The sequence below is a fragment of the Genypterus blacodes genome, unplaced genomic scaffold (genome assembly GCF_046128005.1).
Source record: "Genypterus blacodes isolate CSIRO-AG114 ecotype Tasmania unplaced genomic scaffold, CSIRO-AGI_Gbla_v1 ptg000147l_1, whole genome shotgun sequence".
NCBI lineage: Eukaryota > Metazoa > Chordata > Actinopteri > Ophidiiformes > Ophidiidae > Genypterus > Genypterus blacodes.
In genome coordinates this window covers 935426-960285 of record NW_027466949.1, presented here as the reverse complement: position 1 = coordinate 960285, position 24860 = coordinate 935426, and the positions used below count along the sequence as shown (strand labels likewise).

At 50.7% G+C, this 24860-nt stretch overlaps 1 protein-coding gene across 8 annotated transcripts in view; it reads left to right on the top strand.

Moving 5' to 3' along the window:
- meis2a (Meis homeobox 2a) overlaps positions 1 to 24860 on the top strand; it is a 78001-nt gene that overhangs the window by 35103 nt on the left and 18038 nt on the right. For all 8 annotated transcript variants that reach the window (XM_076165612.1, XM_076165615.1, XM_076165611.1 and 5 more), the window contains exon 9: positions 18755 to 18831. In XM_076165612.1, coding sequence (XP_076021727.1) covers positions 18755 to 18831 — 77 coding nt within the window. The remainder of the gene's footprint in view (positions 1 to 18754; positions 18832 to 24860) is intronic.

Genomic DNA, 24860 nt, shown 5'->3' with positions numbered 1-24860 from the left:
TTGAAAGAGGGGGAAGGACATAGGAGGGAGAAAAGCCTAATGTGGAGCTGGTTAATTCAGACAGGCCGGGGCTTTCAAGGTCCTCTTTCTCCTCCTTTATCACATCCCCTGCTTGTCGATGTTCTCCCCAATCTTTATTTGTGTCTTTTGTCGAGAGCCCCGGCCACTCTTGTACAAATAATAATCCCCTCCCTTTTAACCTGCCTTGGTTCTCCACCGAGGACTAATTGAATTATCCCCCTTCTCTTCTCACCGTCCAATTCTCCCACCCATAAACTCTCTCCCTCCCCTTCTCTCTCACATACACACACACACACACACACTCACACCCATTAGCCGTTCCCCCTTTCATTTAATTTAAGCAAATGTACTTTCCATTGCTGGATGTGTTTGTGCCGGGGTGAATTCTTGGGGACTTTGGCCCCTGAATGGCCTATAGCGGCATTCTGCTATTCACGCATTCATTAACTGAGGGGTGAGGAGTGAAAGGAGCGGCCTTGTATTTTCTCAAACTGTGGGGCCAGCATGGCGCTCCTCTTCCATGAGCCACAGGGGTCTCTCTACATATGTTCTCAACATCCAGCCATTGTCACCTATTCTGAAAAGCTCAAAAGGACGGGACCCCCCCCTTCACACACAGAAAAACAACACAGGCCAATAGTAACAATTGTTGGCTTTTGGATTCAGTATAACAAAATCGCCCTCTCCCCTTCTCTCTTTCTTTCTCTCTCTCCCCCCCTCCCTCCTCCTCCTCTCCCCTTTGGTTTACTCTGACCTCACACTCTCTTGGGAGAAATCACAAGATGGCTTACTTCTTGACAATCACATATGGAAAGTAACCTCATTTCAGCTGGTACGTGCCATCCGCCCCGGCTGAGCCAGTGACCGAAACGGCCGTTCCGTTCCAATATTCCTGCTCACGGGGGAAAAATACAGTAAATAAAGTTTATGGCACCGTTAGAGATCTCATATAATATGCAGAGGATCCATAATTACTCTGTGGAGGCCCTGTGATAAGCCTGACCTCCTTTAAGTTGCACTGGAGAGCAGGTGAACTGGCAACCTTAAATGCCCCCATATGTAATTGGCAAGCGGCTGGGCAGATCAGCTGGCATTAGCTGGCAGGAGGGTGTCAGGGACTGTCTCTCCTCTCCTCTCCTCTCTCTCCTTCCATCCCTCCATCCCTCCCACTCTTTTCCTCTCCGTCAATCCGCTCTCTAATACCTCCCCTCCCTCCCAAAGAGTTCCTGGACGTCTTCCAGCCACATTAGGGGAAGGGAAATCCCAGACTGTTGGTATAAGCTTTTCAATACTACGGGGAGATTATGTTATCAGAAAGGTAAACTTCGCTGTAAGGGGGGTAGAAATGTTCAACAGTACGGAGCCACAGAGATCGGGAGAGGAGGGAGGGAGCGGGAATGTGAGATAGGCTAAGAGAGGCTTGAAGAGGAGAGAGATTTTTTCCTTTTTTTGTTATTGTGGCAAAGGGTGACGGCCTTCTCTTTGGCGAAAGCAAACTCTAAAATCGCCAATTAGCCACTCGGCGCCCCCGGCTTTCTTCCTCTCTTGCCCCCCGCTAGCCCCTGGCGAGCCCTTCCTCACCCCCGTAAAGACGAGGGGTCGGCCCCGCAACGAAAACAGGAAGCACTCAGATAGGGAGATAGCACTCTGAGCCCTGGCCTCGTCTTTTCTTGACTAGCGCAGAAACCTTCAAACACCTATGAAAATAAATAAGAGGGGGGGGGGGCCTTGGGAGCAAGCCGGGCCGCTCCAGTTTGCGCACGTGTAAGAGAGAGGGAGAGAAGGAGAGAGGGTGGGAGGGGGGAGAGTGGTCAGTCAGATGGGTAAGTAGGTAGCCCTCTCAAGCATCAAGCGTCTCAGGTTTTGTGCCGGGCCACCCTTTGGCCCGGGTGTTTGGGGAAATGCTGTTAAGCTGCTAAGCCAGGTGTATTGGTCCCCTGGGCTCCCTGAAAGGGAAGCGATACACCCCTTGGTCACTCTGAAAGTCCTTGGGAGTGTGAGCATGTGAGCCACTGAGTGTCGTGATGAGAACCGTTACATATGTTGAAATCGTCTTCATGTATGGATTATGATAGAAATGTGAAATGAGCGGCGAATGTAGAGAGGCGTTAACAAGAGCGAGGAGATGAGTGAATTGACGGCGCAAACATCATTAGATACACTAGGGACAGTGGCAACACACACTCCCCCCTCCCTCCCTCCCTCCCTCCCCACGCCACCCCCTTCACTCCCAATCCCAGCCCAACATAGCATTAGTCTCCATGACAACAGGGTGTCATCGTCAGGTCGGGCCCTCCTGTGGGAGCTGCTCTCTCTCTCGACCGGCCCTTTATAGAAGCACATAAAAGAGGCAGCCGGGGTCATTCACAAGACATGGGCGCGGGCAAGGCCGAAGCCTGGCAACGGATGTTTGTCGTCCCCCCCCCCCCCCCCCCCACCCCCCACTGCCCCCACCGTACGATAAACAAGCGCTACAAGTCCGTCCCGTTCCCTGCAAAGGAGAGGGCATGTCGTCTGAGTAGACTAAACAGTCGGCTCTGCAGTGTCCCCGGTTCTTGTCTAAGCTCCTCTAGTCCTTCTAATCCTCGCGTGTTGTTCCAGGACAAGCAGCATTTAACTGGCGGAGACGCACATCTGCAAACACTTTGAAACAACCAAAGTCTTTCCTCTTTTTCTTGCACGAACTTCTGAAAGATGTTCGTTCCATATTCGCTCTGGGTTTGTTTTTTTTCTCCCAGCATATGTGGAAAATTTGTTTTTTTTTTTAGATTTCGTTTTTAGTCACGTTTTACATTCCAAACGTATGAATGAAGATGTAGTTTTCTGGCATTTTCAAAGTCAGAATTAGTGCAAACGACAACTTGGCCTGCGGTTCTGTGATGCACAATGCTAAGCTGTTTGCCTTTCAACTCTTCAGGCTGTTTTGTGAGTTTGAGTAAAGAGGGCGGAGACAAAAGGAGTGCGAGGGAGGAGGGGAGGAGGGGGGGTTTAGGGGTAAAGAGGGGGCTCCTAAGGGTCACTGAGGTGGAAGCCTGGAGGAGGCCCACACACTAATCTGTCATGTGCTCGTTTGCCTAGGAGCCCAAAAGTCAGCTGTCCAGTCACCCGTAGCAACCCGAGCGACAGTGCGGTTCACTGCCGCTGCCCGTGTGTGTGTGTGTGAGTGTGTGACTGATCAGTGGGGGAGACACAGGAGAAAGAGTCATCACGTTTGGTTTTTTGTCACGATAGCCGCCGCTTTGTGTGTGTTTACAAAACACACGTTAGTGACAACATGATGGGATAGTTGGCGAAGTTTAGCACTGGGACTTGTTGAAAGTCATTGATGTCGGCCGCCGAGTCCAGCTTTTGTCTGACAAAGTGTTGTAGCGCTGGCTGCTCAGCGACCCCGCAAAACACACACACACACACACACAAGCCGCTTCAGTCTGCCATCTGTTCTTCCCCGGGCCTGGACGCCACAGACAAGGCCTGACAGGGAAGCACACACATACACACACACACTTGAGAAATTCCGTATTTATTGCGAGGGTCTCATCTGCCCTGTAGGAACTCATTTAACAAATTAACCTTAATGAGCTTCAATGAGAAGCTTTTTAATGCAAGAGGAGAGCGAGGATGAGAATGAGTGAAAGTTTAGAAGCAGCGTGTGTGTGTGTGTGTGTGTGTGTGTGTGTGTGTATGTCCCGACTGTCTGGGCAACAAAGCGTTTGCGCCGAGCTTCCTGCTTCTAGAGGTTTAACTTGGCATCAGAACGTATGAGCATAAATCACATCGCACCTTTACACTTTGGCCTCTAAACCAGATCTGTCATAGTTCCACTTAGAAGCCAACTGACCTCACGCTGAATTCATGGACCTCGCATGTACTCCATGGTGTGTGTGTGTGTGTGTGTTTATTTGTGTGTGTGTGCTCGTGAAAAGAGCAGCCATGTTTGCTGATTTTCTTTCTTTATTCCCATAGGCGCCATGTTTACTCCCTCGATAAGTGTTGTGTTATTGCATATGTGTAAACACACTCGCACACGCACACACACACACACACACACTTCTCCTCCCTCCATCTCCTGGTCCCTCCCTTTCTCCCCTCCCTCTCTGTTATTTCCATCGCTGCTGTTTGCATCTTAATGCAGGTTGTTTAATGAAGTAGCAGAAATTAGCGCGTTCGCTCAGGGACTGTTTACGCTGCGTTCCCGCTGCATAGAGGTGATTAAGCCGCGTGAAAGTACACAGCGCTCGCCAAAAAATAGAAAAGAGCAACCTGCAACATGTTCTCCAGTAAGACAACAAGGAAGGGAAACAAAGGGGCGATGTGACGTGCGTTTCTTTGAATCAGGGGGTTGTTACTCGCAGGGGCGTCGTCCCTCACGGAAGAGCGAGTGCGCAGCGGGAGCTAGAGCGGCCCCTACAGAGGTGACTGCACGTTCCCTGACCGGAACAGAGTTGAGGCCTGTGGAGGGCAGTGAGATTTATAAACTCACAGAGAGAGAGAGAAGGAGCAGGGGGGCTGTAACGTCTCACTCGCCCCTCGGTGTCACCCGGTGTTGCCGTAGTCATAACATGGAGGCGTTGGCGAGTAGCAACCAAGCCGCGACTCTTTGGGAAACGGGGTTGTGATGGCGTCATGTACGCCCGAGGGACACGGTGAGCCGGCGTACATGCGACCCGGTGGAAAAGCAGAGGGCTGTTAAGATGGTGGAAGCCGATGTGGACTCTTTTGAGGTTATCTTACTCATAACAGAGTATATAAGGGGATTCTGGTTTCACATCTCCGAGCTAGTTTCCTTAAATTCCCCCCACCTCCCCTCGCCGGCTCCTTATCCCGCCCGCGGTTGATTGTGAGGTTGTGGCTGGAGCTGCCTGAACGGTGGCTGCTGCACGCTTGCGACCATGGAGGCCAATGAGATTCTGCTGCAGGGGCTCCGAGCTGCCCCGCCATCGCTTTGATATTCATCTCACACCAAAGGGAGGAAAATGCAAAAAAAAACGGGGGGGAGGGGGGGAGAATAGCGCGAGCGTGGAAACGAGCAAATCAGGCTTAAAGGAGGGAGGGAAGGGAAGGGAAAAGGTTGAGGGATGGAGGAGTTGAAATCAAAAACAGACCTCGTGTTGCACTGTTTGGTTTGTCATGGGACCCTGGCTGCACCAAATCCCACTCCAGCCATTTTGTGTGATTTTTCTCTCCTCCCTTCCCTTTGCTCTTCTCTCAAATGCGTGCTTTTGTTTTGCCCAGCATTCACTCCAGGGGCAGGCGGTGGGATTCCTGCACAGTGGGGTCCTTATAACTGGCAGCCATGCCTCTTGTTCTCACCTCTCCTCCTCTCTCCCCCCGCGGTCCCCCGCCTCCCCCACTTCCTCACCTTTTCATTTTTCTCCATTGATATCCTCTCCCTCTCCCCCTCCCCTCTTGTTTCGGAGCATCGGGGCTGTCTTCTTAACAGAGCGGCAGTCCACATCAAAGGCCCGAGCAGAGCAGGTCAATTTGTTGCTGCTTTTCCCAAACACTTTCTCCTCCGACTAGCCTCAGCGGACGCCGCTCCCTGCGCCTCAGCCATTTACCCAGCATGCACCGCGGCTCAAGCCAGTTCTGCCAGGCATATATATATATTTATATATATCTCGTGTCTGCTATCCGCATATAGTCGACCACGTTCACCTCGGAGCTCTCCATTTCATAGCGGCCGCAGGATCATGTAAGGCTACACAGAGGTGCGGGTTGATAGCAGCAGGCTGTGGTTTAAAAATAGCCGTGCCACCTGCTGATAAAAAACAGATAGAAGAGAAGCAAATCAAATAAAAAGAAAGAAAGAAATCCAAATCTAAGCAGAGCAGACCTCGGCGAATCTCTCTGAATATTGATCGTGATGAAAGCTAGTCCCCCCGTGTATCCCCGGGGCTGCAGCGACTGACACACAAAGCACCTCTCTAAAGCCTATAAACCAGCTTGTACAATTATTTAGATAAAGACGGCGACAACAGCGATGTACGCCTCCTGACGCCGAGCCTCATCCTCCTACTGACGCCGCCTGCTCCTCCTTTTCCTCTTTCTCATCCAGCGTGAAGATGAAGAAATGAAAAAGGGGGGCAAATGTGCAATTAGCCACACTTTTCTGATTCCTCCTTAATGTTCATTACTGAAACCAGGGGCAATTACAAGTTCAAAGGGGTTTAGGGCACCCGCAGCCCGCATAATCAGTGGCAAATTAAGAAGTGCTCATTTGTCACAGCACAGCACGCACGCTCGTATGTGCATATACACACACACACACGCAGAAGCACACATGCTGTCAGGGATGAGTCAAAGACAGGATGACAGGCATCAATTTCCATACAGGCACAAATCTCAGCCACCCAAAGGCTTTTTTTTTTCAGGTTTGAGGCCCCACAATCCTCTTATGCTGCCGTTCTTTGTTTTCGCGACACGACAACAAACACCGCTGACACTTTGGGCTTAGCTGGCTCGACATTTACACTGTAACCTCCTTCCATTCATCCTCTTATAGGTGTCCTGTTTGCGCGTCTCACAATCCCCGCCGCCGCCACCACCACCTGTCCCCCAGCCTGGACCCGTTTATTTCACAGCGTTTTTCTTTCTCTTTTTTTCAGCCTTTATCTCCCTCTGTCTATCTCTCCCCACCTGGCCGTGTCCCTGCTACACGTGACAGTGTGTGTTTCATGTCTGTCCCCGGAGGTGTATCTCGGTTACCTCTGGGGCTGGGTCACAATAGCTAATCCTGTCTTCAGGTGGCTGTTTAGCACACTGAGATGAGAGCTTGTGGAACCGGAGGTGAGCTCCTGTTACAGGACTCCCTGACCAGGGGTCACTCCAGACACTGTCAGAATACACAAATACACACATGCGCTGGCAGCAGACGCATATGAAAGCATGCGCACTTATAATCTGTGCCCGCTGCGGCGCGTTTTCGCACACTTTCAGACACACGCAAACGTGAGCACTCTCACTCAATCACATTGACCCCGCTTATCTCTCCCAGGTGGATCAGACTGCGCCGTGTACTTCTTTATCTATCCACTGTACAGCTCCTCTTCCACTGTTTCGTTCCCAGATCACTCAGACCCTTGTTCACATTAGGATTCCCTGATATGATCTCCATGAAGACTTGCTCTGGTGGTCATGCGTTGCCTGTCCTGCCTTGCGCCCTCATTGTTCAGGCGGAGCTCACATGGGGACACAGTCAGGTCTCCAGTGAGTTGAATGGAGCCCTATCATGTGTATCTCTGCCTCAGCGTAGCCAGAGAGAGCACTCATTTTTCACCCGGGGAACGACATCCATCTCGGCAGCCAAACGCTGGATGTTTCATTAAGTAGCCCATCCAGGCAGACAGATGTGTTCACCACACAGCCATGTTTGCCTATGCAAGAGCGTGTATTAACCCACAATCCTTTGGGGGAGATTAATAGGCTCCCAGCCCCTTTCCATTGATTATCTCCATGCCATTTTCCTCTCCTCTCCTTGGCTAGATATTAAAAACTAATGAAGCCTATTGAAAATGGGAACCGCGAGGCTCTTCACGGATCATTTTAGGTTATTTGGACTCAAACAGAGAGGGATCTCTTTAAGGCACAGTTTGAGTCGAATTAAGAAAATAAATGCAGAGCGCGCTGTTGAAGAAGCGGGTAGGGAAGGAGGGGGAGGAAGAGAGGCAAGCGAGGAGAGAATGTGACTGTAAAAAAGATGTGTGCTTAAGAAAAGACAACTCCTCTCCGACACATGGAGCGGAGACGCGGCAGATGTTAGCAATTCCACAGCATAGCACAGCATTCCTAGTGTTGGGAACCATGTCCTAATTGCCATAATGGAGGTGGTAAGCGCTGACAGTAATGGAGTCATGGGGATCCATCCCCAGCAACCTGAATTAGGGGCCACTTGGCAGATGCACTTCAAGATGGCCAGTGTTGGTTTGTGAAGGTGCCCTTGTTTGTGCCAGCCCAGAATAATCATTTTAAAGCTTTAAGCGATACGTTTTGTACCGGGACTAACTTCCTTATCCTCACCAGTATGGGATGCACTCATATGGACGCTGGGGATGTGAGCCAGTGATGTAGACAAGGGTTAGAAAGGCCAAGGGGGGGGGGGGGGGGGGGGGGGGGGGGGGGCGGGAGGAGGCGAGAGAGCGAGCAAAGAGTTAAAAGGCGTCCATGTGATGGACTCACCTCTGCACTGGGCCTGGTGAAAGGCGGCGGGGCACTGTCGGGGAAAATGACTTCCTGAGACATTACCATCAATCACCAGACAGGTCAGGCCCCCCGATCCCGCCATCAGGACGGAGGAGAGAAGAGGGGGGATGGGGGACGGAGGATTAGACTGGAGGGGTCGAAAACACAGAGGAAGAGCGGGCGAAGGCGATCTGGCAGAATAGACTATTAACAATCTCTCTCTCTCTCTCACCGTCTGACTGTTTTATGTCTCCGTCTTCCTCTGCCTATCTGTTCCCTTCACGCCTTTCTCTCATCCCTTCGCTTCTCTCTCTCTCTTTCTTTCTCTCTCTCTCTCTATTTTCCGGTCCCTCCATAAAAAACGGCTACCCGGGCATTCAGGGACGGCCCCTGCTGGTCAGAGTCCTCTCACTCGGCTCAATTGCATCATTAATTATTCCGCAGGCAGTGGGCTCGGAGCAAATCTAAAGAGAGGAAGAGAAACGGAGAGGGGGAGCAAGAGTTAGACGGGGGGAGACGGGCTGGGGAGAGGCGAGGGGGGGTGGGGGGGACAGGAAGATGAAACAACAACAGCTGTCTAACACCCCCAGTTGGTCCTGCTCTCTCTCTCTCTCTCTCTCTCTCTCTCTCTCTCTCTCTCTCTCTCTCTCTCTCTCTCTCTCTCTCTCTCTCTCTCTCTCTCTGTAAATGGAGGATGTGAGAGGGGAGGGGCTTGGGTTACCTCAGTGAGTGGTTGTGTTACATTCCTGAGAAGGGAAGGGGTGGCGGCGGCGGTGGTGGCGGGGGGGCGGTGGCTCAACGAGTTGTTGAAAAGAACACAGACGCTTGTCAACAGCCTCCGAAAAGGCCGGGGGAGCCATCGTGCCTCGCTCCAGGTCCGGAGGTCAGTGACCCGCCATTGCACCCAGATAGGGAGAGGTAGAGAGAGAGAGAGTGAGAGAGAGATGCAACAAATTCAGCATACGGTACGTGTCGCCGCTTGTCCGTGGCAGAGGTCGGTCAAAAGCCTCCAAACTCTCTCAAATCTTCCTCTTTTTCTCTCTTCACCCATAAAAGAGAGAACGTACGTGAGGGAGGAAGGAAGGAAGGAGAGAGGGAGAGGGAGAGCGGCGAGCACTGGCAGTCTCTCTGCAAAATGGCCCATTAGATTTAAGGAGTAAAAGTTCATCAGCTTTATTAATGGGAAGGTATATAAATGAAGTATGAATTACCTGACTTTTATGGAGTGCCGAGAGTGAAACTGGAGTGTCTTATGATATAATGTTTTAGTGAGCTGCTCTGAGCGCTCTGACGAGCAGGCTGCAGAGAGGAGGAGGAGGAGGAGGAGTGAAGGAGGGAAGAGGAGAGAGGAGAGAGAGAGAGAGGGAGAGAGTGGAGTGTGCTGGGGTCCCTGGAGTCCAGCGGCTGGAAGGTTGCCTGATTGTCGCTAACATGCGTAGCTGATCGGGTTAGCTGGAGACGGGGACGTTCGTAGCTTCCAGGCTTATTCTTTGCGTATCATTAGCTAGCCTGGTAAAAAAAATAAAAAATTGCCAACCATGAAAAAAAAGGTCAACCCTAACACACACACACACTCACACACACACACACACACGCATACGTGCAAACACACACGCAGCCAAAGCTAACATGCCTGCAGTCGCACCCATGCACACACACACTGGCATTTTTATAAACAGGGCATGCGGTTTATGCGAGAGCACACGCGCACACACACACACACACACACGTGCGCGCGCACAGGCAGAAACACACACGCTCGCCGCCATCCTGTAATAAGCGGTAAGCTGAGCTAGCTGATGGTCATCCTCCCGTGGGGACGCTGGGTGGCTGCCAACTTCCTGCCTGCTTTGTCAGTGGATAAAGCCCCTAACAAACGAGCGGGCTGTAGCAAGGCAGGCCGGCCGGGGTCAAAGGTCACCTCGGCCCCCGGGCAAGATTGAGCCTAAGAGCACTACAAGGACAGAGAGAGAGAGGGAGAGAGAGAGAGAGAGAGAGAGAGAGAGAGAGAGAGGGATGGAAGAATGCACTTAAAGATTGACTGCTATTAACCAGGTCTAAAAGCTGTATTCCTCTTCCCTTCTCTTCTCTTCTCTTCTCTTCTCTTCTCTTCTCTTCTCTTTTCTTTTTTTCTCTTCTCTTCTCTTCTCTTATCTCCTCTCCTGTCCTCTCGGCACTTCACAAAGGCATTTTAACTTCCCTTCACATGCCGCCTCGTCCTTTTTGCGGAACATTAAGAAAAGCGAAAGATCTCGAGGGCGTTTGTCAGTCGGCGCGAGGCCCTGGCCGCCCCTGGGCGTTGAGCAATGACAGGACATATCTCCTCCACTCGCACACCCCGCAGATGAAAGGAGCGTGCATTTCTGAGCGGCAGAAATGGTATTCGCCCCAAACAGAACAGACACAACAGGTAGGGACGGGGAGGTGGTGACTGATCGTAGCTCGGCTGGCTTTGTTCCACGGAGGAACCTGTGATCTTCCGATGAATGCGCCCATGGTTGCCGCCAGACCGCGGACGCGATCGTCGGCGTCACGTCTGTCACGGCAGCGGCCTGAGAGCTTCTCTCAGCGGGCGGCGAGGAGAGGAGACGACAGAAGGAAGTGGAGGGAAGGAGATGAGAGGGGAGGAACTGTCTTTCCACCCCAGCTGTCCATTCAAAGGGGAGCGAAAATTTTACATGGTTGACTTGAACACATTTAGCATCATTAGCAAACAGGAAGTGTCCCCTGCAGCTGTTTTGTGGAGGGCGAAGGGGAGGGGAGGGGGTGTGTGTTCCTGTCTACACTGTAATGGACAAATGTTACCCACCATGTTTGCCTTTGATTTTTGACCCGAAAACACACACACACACACACACACACACACACACACACAGACACACATACATATACAAAAAAAAAATCGACATTACAAATGCTCGACGATATCTTCCAAATTGGCTTGACATTCCATAGTTGGCCCCGGGGGGGTGAGGGTGAGGAGGAGGGGGGTGAGTTCTTGTTTGTCCTCTGTAAGTGGTTATTCTCTTGTTGTCGTGTCCCGAGGCCGGCTATTAGAAACGTGCCGGCCTTTCTCTGGAGAATGCGAAGTCTTAAAGAGACAGAGGTAGAGACGAAAAGAGAGAGAGAGAGAGAGAGAGAGAGAGAGAGAGAGAGAGAGAGAGAGAGAAAGAAAGAGAGAGAGAGAGCTAAGAGAGAGAGAGCTAAGAGAGAGATCCCGTTTGTGTATTTGAATACTTATGCTCATTAAGCTAATGCACAATGAAAGGGGGGAACCGTCAAGTGGAAACTCTCAGAAGCTTCTGTTTGAAGAGGGAACACTCCCTCCCTCCCTCCCTCCCTCCCCTTCTCTCTTTCTCTTTCTCCTTCTCTTTCTTTCTGTCCATCTATCCACAAATTAATCTGTTTCTGTTTCAATTGGGGATCGGGCCCACTTTACTTTTGACTCGGGGAAGTTAAACAATGTGAAAGGAACACAATGGAGAAAGTGGATAAGCGCACAGAGAGAGAGAGACCCTGTATGTTAATGTTAAGTCCTTCTCCCCCAACAGACTTTTATCAACAAGTCTCCGGCTGGTGTAAGTGCTCCGGTCTCTGACACTCCCTAGTCCCAGCAGGTCCTTAAGAGCCTAAAGGGGAGACGTAAACTTCACGCTGTCTGGATAGAGTTTTGTAAATATCCAGAGTTGTTCCTTGGAGACAATGTAGTGTATTTTTTGGAGAGATATCACCTTGTTGCTTTGTCATTAGAGGCTCCGCTCGGCCGATGACTTTATGACGGGCAGCAGTGACAAGTGGTGGGGATATTAGGGGGCGGGTCTCCTGCTTTGACTGGCCCACCATGCCTCTAATGATGTGCTTATAGACCCTAAAAGTCCCTCGCAAAAGGGGAAGACGGCAATTACCTCACACTCCCTAACAGCCATGGGAGGCTTATTCCAGGGAGTTATTTGCGGTAAAGTTTAAAGGAATTAACTTCATTTGCTTATTGGAGGTGAACGGGAATGAAAGGCCCGACCCGGTAGATGTGGAGGTGAAGAGGAGCGAGTGTGGCTTCAGCGTCGACGTCGGTGCGAGCTGCAGAGTCGAGCCGGGTGCCTCCGAGCGGGCAGTTACCACAACGAAGCCCAGAAAGACCGGTCTTGGAAAAAGCAGGCCAAATTCCTGCCCTCTAGGACCCCCGGCTTAGAGCTGGAGCGGAAACTTTGAACGAGGGAGAGAGGAGAGGTGGAGTGAAGAGGAGACGAGACGAGACGAGACGTGGGCCAGACGGGTTAGCGTGTAGTCAGAAGAGGGATAGCTGCTGGGGCCGGCCGAGTATGGCGGGAGAGAGAGAGGGAGAGAGAGAGGGAGAGACCAGCCCCCCCACTGTAAGGATGAAGGGATCGTATTCCTCCTCTTGAAAGCGGCGGGGTAGCCGTGTGGTGGAAAAAGAAGCCATGAACTCGATCTGACAATTAAATAGGCACATCTCTATGGCTGCAGGCCACAAATGAGACCTGCAACACAAAGCATATACACACACACACACACACATGCACGCCCACACACACACACACACACACTCACACACAGTATGCAGACAACTGCTGGCAAAGTCCAAAAGATCTATGAGTTGAGTGCGGTTGATCATCGTTCTGCTGATTCCTGAGTTGATAACGAATTCCTCCGCCTTGTTTTACGTCGGATCAAACCGATGTGTGATCGTTTCATTATGCACGATAGCGTATGGAAAATGCGCCCCGAAAACATTTCTCTCCCTCCATTGGTGGATCGGCGGAGTCTGGAGGTGCATTGGGATTGTGTGGGAGTGATTGCTATTTAGCCTCACGGAGCTTGGTACAATCAGATGCCTATATCTCTCATATCCTCCGGGGCTCCTTCCTCACCTCTCCCTCACCCTCCTCCCTCCTTTCATCCCTCCCTCCCGTTTTTCTCACCCCCCTCCTCTTTTTTCCCTGTTGCTGTAGCTTCTTTGGCAGGCGAGCAGAGCAGCTACGCCGTAGAGCTTCTCCACAACCTCGACACCGCACATCTCCAGTGAACATGAATTAATGGTGTAAAGCAAACAGGCTGCTGGCCGAGCTCCAGGAGCCCCGGCTTCAGGAGTTCCCGACCAGCGATTGTTGCGGGGGCCATGGCAGCGATATAGCAGTAGTAGCACTGATGCGCTGCCAACCGACCCAGCCAGTAAGAGAGAGAGAGAGAGAGAGAGAGAGAGAGGGAGGAGAGAGACAGACAGACAGACTGGGGGCCCTTTGCTCCATAATAGATGCCCCGGGCCCTCGCCTGCCTGCCTTGTATTTGCAATCATCACTGTGTTACTGTCAGAGGGGAGTCCGCTGAGAGCCCTTATGCTTAGCGTGGAAGCTGTGGAGTCTGAAGTCGGAGGGAGACGCGGGAGTGTGTAGCGGGATGTTGAGAATGCAGATCCAGACGCGTTTTGATTCGCTGTTAGCGCGCAGGGCCAGCGTGCGGCGGGTTGGCTTCTTTTTTACCGAGCTGACATCCGCCGAGTTCTGTTTGTAAGTTGGCACGCTGTATCTCTTTCTCGCTGTGTGTTTGTGTGTGTGTGTGTGTGTGAGAGAGAGAGAGAGGGCAATGGAGAGCAGCCGGGTTGAGTCATGTGGCATTCTTGCCTGTTTTCAGAGTGTTGTCAGGAAGCAGCTTAGTTCCCGGTGAAACAAAACAAACACCACCCGCCCCTCCACCTCCACCTCCACCCACCCAAAAACACACACAGACAGAGAGAGAGAGAGGGATGGAAAAGGAGGGCGAGAGAGCGCGAGAAGCCACTGAAGATGGAGGTGGGCGACGTAAAGAGAGGTCGACACTTGAACCAAGTGAATTTACTGAAACTTAAAGTGAAAATATTTCATCTTAACTCCGATATTTATTCAGTTTTACAGTTTAAGTAAGGTGAGATCAAATCAGTGTGTAATTTCGAGTCATTATGGGTTGTGTGTTTTGCAATTCATACCAAAATACAAACGCTATTTCATCTTTCAAACAGCAAAAGAAAACAATCTTTTATTAATTATCAGTTGTCAGTCTAGTTGGCGTTTGTGGACAGAGTTAATTAAGCCCGTCCTCCATTTTAAAGCACAAAATCTGTCAGGAATTGGGCGCTGAAAGGATATTTATTTAGTAATGATGCATTGGAAACCACAAGAGTGCGGCGAGATGTATTTGTCATATCTGTTTGATCTCTGCGTAATGCCAATATGCATTTCATCTCATTGTCATTTGTCGAGAAAGCCAATTGCAACATTATTAACAATGGCATGTTGATATTTAAAATGTGCCAATCTTGCCCCCCGGCTCCACGCCGAATCCATATTAAAATGTCATCCCTATATTTGATTGTATATTATTCCTGACAGTGAATATTATTATTATCCTCCAGTGGCTTTGATTAAAAACAAATAAGATTCCGAGCAGAAGAGAGAAAAGCTTAGAAAGGAATTGCGCCGCTACGATATCGTAAATATCCGCGCAGCAAATAAACGGAGGCGAATCGCAACGTTCGGCGTCGTCAAAACGGCTTCGTTGCCATGGTACCCAGGGATAAACAGCCAATGCGCTTGTGATTTCCTGGGAGTCATTAGCATGGAATGGGTTTGCAAGACGCCGCAACCTTGTGACCCGGCTCAATAACTCATGTCACACACTGATGATGTCATTCATCAACAGGGGAGGGGGGTCCGGGGAAAGGGGCCGGAGGTTAGGCTGGTGGTGGTGGGGGGGGGAGAGCGGGAAAAGGGGGTGGGGGCGGGCAGGGAGGTAGGGGTCGGAATGGAATGGCCCGGGATAATGATCCGGCTCCGGGATTTGACCACGGCAGCAAATGTGTGTCAGGAGAGCGAGAGCGTGATGGAAAGCCGGACTGTGAATGAGGAGATAGATGGGAGGAGGAGGAGGAGGCCTTAGTCCAGCAGCGCATGTGGTTATGTTGTGTGTTTGTTTGTGTGTGTAGTAGGGGAGGTTGCATTGAGGATGATGAAGCTACGTCAGCTTGTAATGTCAGGCAAGGCAACCACGGGGGCTATTACATCCAGCACTATTGGAGAGCTCACACCCTGTAATTTAGCCAGCAGTCAGTCACACACACACACACACACACAAACGCACGCACGCACGCACACACACGCCAGGGCTCGATTCTCAATGACTGGCAGAATACGATCCACCTGTGTGTGCGTACGCGCTAGTGTAATGTGTTTGTGTTCAGGTTTGTGCGTTTTCACATCAGGCTGTGTTGCTCGCATGCATTTGTGTGCGTGTGTGTGTGTGAGGACGCCATTAACAGGCTTTAGCGTAATTAACAGAGCTGTTTCGATCGGCGTCCAAGCGCTCGGGCCCGGACAACAAACTCCAGCCGCTCATTTCTCCCCTAATTATTTATAGACTGGCTGTTTTACGTTTTGCGGTCAATCCTCCTTTTAAGGATATTGGCCTCGGTGTTTGTAACTGAACGTATCGAGCGGAGGCCGAGCTCAGTGGGAGATTATCAATACCATCTTTGATCTGGCTGCACGTTTGTGTTTCATCCATTAAATAACCATGTCATTCTGTCTTGCGAGGGTAGAAGGACATCTCCAGGAAGAAACACATTAGCGCCCAGGAATGAATGATTTATCGCGCTGACTTTATGCGTTTTGTTTAATATTTATCCGTCCTTTCATCTCTCATCTCCCGCTCGCTCTTCTAATATCTGATTCTTTTCTCACATCGGATGATTTACTGTCATATTTTTTTTTTTTTACTGAGGCAATTAACGTTAAGAGGTTACTCAGAGGTCTAAACAGCCGCTCTCCAATTTCACGGCTGCTGCAGCCTTGAAACCGCCAGGCCCACCATGTCGGCCTAGCTCTCATGTCGGCCCGTGCGTGTGTGTGTGCGTGTGTGTGCGTGTGTGTATGTGCCACCACACACCATTTTCTCTAGCTGAGATTTCAGAGCGCCATGCTTTAAGGAAAGCCGCCACGACATAAAGTGTGGGTGGCCCTCAGTCACAGCCGTAAAAAGTGTATGTGTGTGTGTGTGTGTGTGTGTGTTGTGTTGGGGAGAAGAGGGGAGGGGGGTCAATAAGAAAGGCAAGAAAGAAAGAGAGACTGGAAGACAGATGATGATGGGATGAGAAAGGGCCATGCAGGCACTTTGTGTGACAGCGTGCATGCATGTGTGTATGTTTATATGTATGTGTTTCTTATTTGGTCCCCGGTGTGTGTGTGTGTGTGTTGGGCTGGGAGGGGTGTGAGCCGGGTGAAATAGGATTTTTCTTAGTGTGGTGTCTATGTGGTCAAAGTAAATCTCCTTACTCAGGGGTTTTGTGTTTGAGGGGAGCTTTAACATCCCCACTCTCCTTGATGAGACATCTTTCTTGTTTGTTCAAACCATTCATTACGCCGTGGCTGCCGGACGAGCCGTGCCGCTGGCCGGCGTATTTATCACCGAGGCCGAGCGCGCTCCGGCTGACAGTAGGCGATTGATGACTGGGTCTGGGCCGGAGAGGCTGAGGAAGCCTTAATACAATGTAAATGACCCACTCCCATTTCCAATCTAGGCTGCTCCTCTCCCCACACCTCCATTCCACATCATCTTTTAGCTCCGTCTATGCATGTGTGTGTGTGTGAGTGTGTGTGTATGCTTGTGTTTTGATCTGACCGAGGTCATAGCCGACGTGAAAACGCCAAGGAAGCACAGGAGTGGAAGGGGGAGGGAAAGCGAGTGTCTACTCCTGTTACATGTTGTTGTCCAGAAAGGGAGAGCATAAACACACACCCACACGCCAACGGAGACACACATATCTACACTCTGCACACCGTGTACGCCTGCACACACACACACACACACACACACACGCACACATGTGTTAATACATACAGTCTACGTGCCGTAACTCAAAGGAACTGCTCCGTGTCGCCTTGCCAAGGAAATGTCAGCACCTGGCAATCAAAAAATGTATTTCTATGTAAGCATAATCGTCTTTCCTTTGTTAATGATTTGAGCATATTAAACGGGACTACATACACAAGTACAAATCAGATTAATCCCTCTCTGCATACAGGATTCATTATTTGTCCAATCTGGGGCCTTGTTTGTTATTAATTGAGCACATTCCTCCAACCATTTTTTCATCTCTCCTTTAATTAAAGCCGACTACATTTCGGCAGGCGCGGCCACCTGAAAGGAGAAATCCGCTTCCCTCCGCTGATATGAAACCCCAGTTACACCAATTATTCCAGCCGCAATGAGGAAATAGTTCTCCTCAGCAAGCGTTATCATTTCAAGTTGAATTGAATTCAATTAAGACGAGCCGGGGAGACGAAATTTGCTCTCTAAATGGGTGCAGAGGAGGAAAGGAGAGTTGAGAAAGAAAGGGAGGAAAACAAAGTCAAAGCTGTGGAGGTCAAAGGTGTTTAGCTGGAGGGGAAATCGATGTGGAAACCACCTGAAAATTACAGAGGATTTAAACTCCGGCTTTTAGAAAGAAGAATCCAGTGAGTCAAGATGTGCAGGTGTCGTGTGGATGAATGCATGTATGCGTGTGTGTGTGTATGTGTGTGTCTGTCTGTCTGTGGTGGCTGAATGAGACGTATAGAGTCTTGTTTGTTTGGTTTGCGTGCGCCCCGACTCTTAATCTGGCCCTTAAAGACATCTGTCACCAGCGATCACGGTTGTTTGGTCATGCTTCATAGCAGAGGCCCGGGGGGGAGAGGAGGGGGGGAGAGAGAGAGAGAGAGTGCAGCAGCCCCCAGGTCTGCCATTTATATCAGCCCGTCTTCTGCAGATTGGACCTGACACAAATAGTATCATCTCAACCCAGGTCGCCCCAATTACATTCTCAGGTACAAAAAAAAGAATCAAAATCTTGGCATGGCTGAGGTAGACGCTCTGTTCTTTTGGCTCTATCTGTGTGTGTGTGTGTGCGTGCGTGTGAAAGAGAGGATACAGACGTGTCAGACGCTGACTGAAAGATAAATGCGTTCGCTGCAAATCTGCGCCCACTCGTTCTGTTGCTTTACGGAGGGATTCTCAACCGACGGTGTATCTTTGTTAGACCCGCTTGAACGTCTTGTATGTTGGCGTTGTGTGTGTGTGTACTTGCTATATGTGTGGGGTGTATGTATGCTTGCTATATGTTGCTCTCATGTAGGCGGGAAGGGGGAATACGGAAAAGAATTATCACAGTTGACAGTTTTGACAAACTTGTTTGGCCAGCTCTGACAGGTTTAGTATTGCATTGTGTGGGTGCATGCGTGTGTGTGTGTGGGTGTGGGTGCATATGTGCAGTCATGCTCATGTGTTCATGTGTGGGTGGCTGTGAATGTCTATACTGCGTAAAAGGGAGGGGCTGGGTTGGCTAGAGGTTAGAGGAAGGTGCAGTCCTGGGTTGCACAACGCAACAAATATGCGAACATAATGAACACACGTACAAACACACGCACACACACAGGAATAAAAAGGCTTGTGTTGCTTGCATGTGTGTGAAAATATGTGTTAACCTGTGTCACTCACGTGTACATTTCCCTCTCTGTCTCTCCCTCTGCAGCACCCATATCCCTCTGAAGAGCAGAAGAAGCAGCTAGCCCAAGACACCGGCCTCACCATCTTACAAGTAAACAACTGGTAAGTCAAGACCCCCCGACCCCTAAAATGCTCCCAAACTGTACAAACCGCTTAATATACAACGCCACTATTGTAACACCCATCACCACCAGGATGTTCCCAACGTTATCGTCCCCCTGAAACGCTCGCCGCCGCCTCAGCCCGTCTCCCTTCTATTTTGCGGTTTGATATCTTTAAAAGGGTAGAAAGGAAGAGATCATACGCGAGCCCATTCACACACACATTCACACACAAACCAAGTCATCCAAAACCATACCTAGCACAGCCGCCGGTGCCCCCACAACACACACACACACACACACATACACAAAAAAAGCCGCCACCCGCCCCCTCCACGTCTCGGGCTCGGGCTATACGGTGGATTAAGGTTAGTCGGTGGACCTGGCCAGCCGGGCCTTTGTAGATGGCTTAGCACATAACTGGGGGTGGTGGATTAAATAAAATGATCACAGAAGCAAAGAAATGATACAGGAATTACTTATCAAAATACTAGCCCGGGTTTTATCTGCGGCTTAATTTTGTTCCGTACATTCTCAGGGTGATGTTCAGATTAATTGAACTGACAGCCTCCTTTCAAAATCGCGGCGAAGGTATTTGCACGGATTTCAGGTCTTACACAAACTTAATTATATGGAGCCCCATTTTATCATTCTAATTCGATGTTAGCGAGCGCGGGGGGGGGGGGGGGGGGGGGGGGCGGGTAAAGGTGGGGGGGAGGTTCTATTTACAAATGACAAGTCTGCGCCTTTTATTCGCAGCTTTCCTTAATATATTTATCAAAGCCGGTTCATTTACAAAGTGCTCTATCTGCCGGGTACAGGCGGGCCCACGTTAACGAAGCTTTTAGGTTTATCACACTCGCAGCCCCGACAAGCCACCCGAGGGTCAATTGATTTTTTTGGTTCCGTGTGATTCATTTTTTTTTTTTCGCCTCATTTTTCCTGGATCACAATGAGAAACATGCCTGGGAGAATTAGCCCGGGTTTGTCTGCCTTATCTATCAGCACCCTCCCCTCCCTCTCCCCTCCCTCTCCCTCCCTCTCTCTCTCTCTCTCTCTCCCCCCAGTCTATGTCTCGCCCCCTTCCAAGCCAGGGGGAAGTCAAGCTACTTAAATTGGCCACAGGAACTGCTGTTATCAGACTTTAATGCACCCTACAGTGTGGATAGCATTTCAATTACACCGGTAACCAAAGATTAGCCCCCGCTCGCCTGTTTCATGCCTCGTGCCGTCGTTTTTTTCCGGGGTGGGGTGGGGGGTTGGTTAGGGGGGGGAGACGCCACACGCACCTTACCTACAGGAGCAGAAAATTGAGTTGCCTTGCCTGTGTCATGGTGATTAATGCAGAAATAGTCTGTTAACCTGGAAGGAATGAAAGAGAGCGAGAGAGAGCAGACGGAGATAGATTGAGGAGAGAGTCTTCTTCGTTCTCACAGGCCGTGAAATCCAAGCCGCCGCGCTGAAACGCCTCGGATCCATTTTATATAGACGTCTCAAAGAATGATGCACACACACACACACACACACACACACAGGCATGCACGTCGATGCTCACTGAGCTGTGTGTGGATGTTTTCACAAATAAAGCCATTACAGAGGTTTAGATCCTCTGATGGTCCGTTTCTGGTGCATTCTGGGGTTTGTAGAGGGGGGCGGGGTTTGGGTCGGGTCCCGCTCAGTCTCTCTTTGGTCTCTGTCCCCCGGTGGCTGCTGAGACGGTCCACCCGGGAATATGACGGAGCTCCGCTGTACCAAAGTCCTGTAAAACAACTAAAAAGCCCCTCGAATTCCTGGCTGGCCCCCTTGCATTGTTCTGCGGTTCCCTTTGATGCATGGCCACTGCCACGTTACTGGGCCCAGAGAGAGAGAGAGAGAGAGAGAGAGAGAGGCGGAGGATGAGTGGGGGGGGTGGGTTGGAGGGAGGGGATGGCCGCCGTCTTTGGTTTCCAGCGCTCTCCCTCGGGGGAAGGATGTGCTGAATCAGGGCTTTGTCCTGACGGCACAATCACAGCCCAGCGAGGGCACAAGGGTGCTCTGTGTGATCGTCAATAGACAGCGCATCTCTCCCTTCTCTCTCTCTCTCTCCCCCTCTCCCTCTCTCGCCCCATCAAAACTCCCCCGACCTTCCCCCCCCCTTCGACCGTCACCTCCGTTTGCGTTCACCTGCAGCTCACCTGTACGTGGAGAGCGAAACCGTAGCACCAGCAAAAAACAGGAAAGGCTTCACCTGGTCTACTTTGTGACATGATTACCCAGCAGCCTCTCCTGTTCATACACACATACACACACACACACACACACACACACAAACACACACAGCCCATTAACTGTCTGATGTTAATAAGGAACAAAGAAAAAGGTTAAAGTCCACAATCTGGCTGCAGGGGGGTTGAGCGGATGGGGGGTGGGTGTGTGTGTGTGTGATTATTCTGTTAATAGTGTCCTGTGTGTGGGTGAAAGTGTGTGTAGGCGCATGTTATTACTAATGGGACACGCGGCTCTCTCACGATGCACGGAGACGTTATGTGTGTACAGTGCGAGGGCACCATTAGTTGACCATTAGGTAGCGCGGCGTCGTGTTTGCTCTGCGTACATCGGAGACGGCTGGCGTCACGGTAACAGAATCGGGGTGCGGTCCGGCTCCTTAATAGCATTTGTTCAAGATTGCAGGAAAAAGGTGAGGGCCGTGTCAGGCGTGGTATTCTGGGGACGGTGAAGTAGGTGAAACGGCAAAGCGCGACTCCGGGGTAGCTACGAGGTGGAGGAGTGTGTGTGGAGTGTGTGGTGTGTGTGTGTGGAGGTGGATCAGCAGTTTACAGTATCTGCTTTATAGCTGCCTGCCTCAGCAGCTCCTGCTGTCCCGCTATCAGTCTGGGCTAAATGGGGCCTGACCGAATCCTTTCATGTCTCAGCGTCGGACCCAGCACGACGTGCCCTCACTCACTGCCATAAACACACACTGACACTGCTTCCATTATTTACCACCGCTGCAATGCACACACACACACACACACGCGCACGCACGCATAACCGCATGCACGTCAGGGTTATTACACAGGCCCGAGAGATGACTCCGATGACAGATGAGTGAGAGAAACGCCGTCTAAAAAAAGGAAGGAAATCGTCCCCTCGTTATTCCCTCATCTCGCAGGCAGCCAGTTGGTCAGAGCGAGAGAGACAGAGAGAGAGAGAGAGAGAGAGAGAGAGGGAGGGAGAGAGAGAGAGTCAGACAGAGAATATGTCAGGTCTTGGCATCTATGATGACTGACTGCTGTGCCACTGGAGTACTAATAACAATAAAGAGGGCACTGAGCCACACTCTATTTTTACTTCTCTGCCTCCTCTCTAGAGCCCAGAGGGGAAAACACGCACACACACACACACGCACACACACACGCACACACACAGGGGAGAGGCTCTAATTAGCGGCAGAAAGGAATACAATGAGTGAGTTATTAAGACACAGGGGCGGATCTGAGTCAACCTTTGCCCCCTGTCAGAGCACAGGTCACATGATAAGGGAAGGATATCCGCCAGGCAATGGCGCCAAGCGGCCCGTTGCCCACCGAACAGGACGAAGACGGCTCAATCTTCTTCGCTCTCTTTGTCTCGGGGAGGGCGATTCTTGCTCGCCAAGCGGGATCAACTTTACCCGCAGACTTTAGCAAAGCCGCAGAGTTTGATGGAAAATGACGTGAGGGTGCAGGTGCAGTATTTTGCAGCGGCGGAGTGATGGTGTTAGACAGGAATGTTGTGAAGTCAGAGTTAAAGGGAGAGACAGAGGACGTGGACTCTTTCTTCTCCGCCCAGATTTCCTCCGGCAGGTAGCTAGAGATCAGCTCGCGTCTCTCTTCACTCATTCCCTCGATTCCGCGCGATCCAAACTTGAAAACCGCTCCACAAGTGTAAAGGGCTGTTACCCGTCCATGTCTGAGAGTGTTTGAGAAGGAGAAGAAGAGGAGGAACGGACGCCAAAGCCCAAGAAATGTTCCCTCGCTTACAAAAGCATTTTCCAGCCTTCTTCTCTGCGAGTCCAAGGAGACACTTAGCAACACTGGCTTTCATGCTTTTTTATGATCCTGCAGTTTGGCGGGCGAGCACGTTCTGAAACGCAAACTAATAACTAATATGTTCCAAATGTAATATAAAACTATGAAGCCGTTCCAGCCGCCTCCGATATTTTTTATAAGCATTTAAGTCTGATAAATTCTCTCAGAGGCGTTTGAGGTCCGCTTTCCCTCCCTGAACTCTCACTTTACATCCCTTTCCCTTCGTCATCGCCCCCTCTTCTCTCTCTCTCTCTCTCTCCCTCCATCACTCTCTCTCGCTCTCTCTCTCCGCTGGTGGTCCGGTCCACGTCGGTCATGGGGGGGTGGAGGGGGAGTTGCCGGTTTATCTATCTAACTTTGACCCAGATGGAAATGTCAGACCTTTTTTTGGCTGCAACCAGGGAGTCCCAGCGGTGGCCATCTTGTGCCCCTGGCTTTCTAAATATACAGCCTGAGTGTGGAGAGGCTGTGCTCGTGCGTGTGTGTCTGCCTGTGTGTGTGTGTGTGTGAGTGTGTGTGCGAGAATGACGGAAAGAGACTATCTGGGCGCTGCCAACACAGGCATCATGATCCCTCTCATTTAGGGACCGCTAATTGGCAGTTAATTAGCAGAATTGACTCTGTTGTCAGATCCCAAGTGCCAGCCCCCCTACCATCACCCCCTACCCGCTAAGTTCATTTGATCTGGCTGCCTCCTCCATGCCGCAATAATAATCCCATTTTATCCGTTTCGGGAGGGAGGAACACATTTGGGGAAAAACATATTTTCCATCATTGGCGGAGCAAAGCGGCACAGACGCCCCGTCGCAGCGCGTCGCGTTTTTGTTTATCATCCGGCAGTTGTTAGGGGAACCCGAAGTGTTTGTTCGCCAAGTGCAATCGAGACGACATTGCTCCGCGCTCACACCGGATAAGCTGTGGGAGGCTCAAACAGCTGATGCTAATGTTTATCGCCGCGTTTATGTGCGCACTCACACTATCTGCGTCTGTGTGTGTGTGTGTGTGTGTGTGTGTGTGTGTGTGTGTGTGTGAGCCGCCTGTCAAAATGCTTGGTGAGATTAACAGGAGCCACTTTACTTTTTTAAGGCACCAGAGTGAGAGTGGAGTCGGGGTTACGCGGGGTCACGGGGCGGTGAGGACACCCGGCGTGGTCGCAGGCCGAAGCCAAAGCGCCCACCTCTGTTGTTATGAAGAACAGGTGGCGCTTGAAGAAAACTGGCACTGCCGGGCGATCATACAAACGCTTTTTTTCTCTTTTTTTTTTTTTGTTCTTCCCCCCGTTGTTTTTCCCGTTCCAGACTCGCCAAGGCTGTGGAATTCTCCCAAGCCTGAGAGAGGCAAAGAGCAAGTGCGAAGGAGAGAGAGAGAGAGAGAGAGAGAGAGAGAGAGAGAGAGAGAGAGAGAGCTGAAAGGGGCATTAGAGAGAGAGCATTAGAGAGAGAGAGAGATGGAGAGAGCGATGGGAGGAGGGAGGTCTTTGTACTCCTCTGCTCCTTTTGGCTCCTTTTATTCCTCAACGGCTTGGTTTTATTGGCGGGTCGTTTAATAACAAGGGCTCCACGTTTGAAATGAAGTCGGGCCGCATTTGCGTGGGCGAGCCTCCTCTTCTTCTTCTTCTCCTCCTTCTCTTTCCCCCCCCCCCTCTCCTTATTTTAAGATGGTAATTTCTGCACTCGGGGTGAGAACTGGAGAGGGAGGGAGAGAGAGAGAGAGAGAGAGAGAAAAATACACCAGAGAGAGAGAGAGAAAGGAAAGTAGGTTAATTTATTTCATTTGCAGGTAGATTGAGTGAGAGAGAGAGAGAGAAGTTGAAGGAGGGAAAGAAAGAGAGGTTGGTGAGAGCGGGATGCTGTTTTCATGAACAAGCAGCTTAATGCACGCGGGCAGCCACGCTAAAGCCTGCCAGATCTCCCTGTGCCTGGGGCCATCTGTGAGCAGAATAGCAATTTTATTACTTTGTCATTAAACCAATTTCACAGCA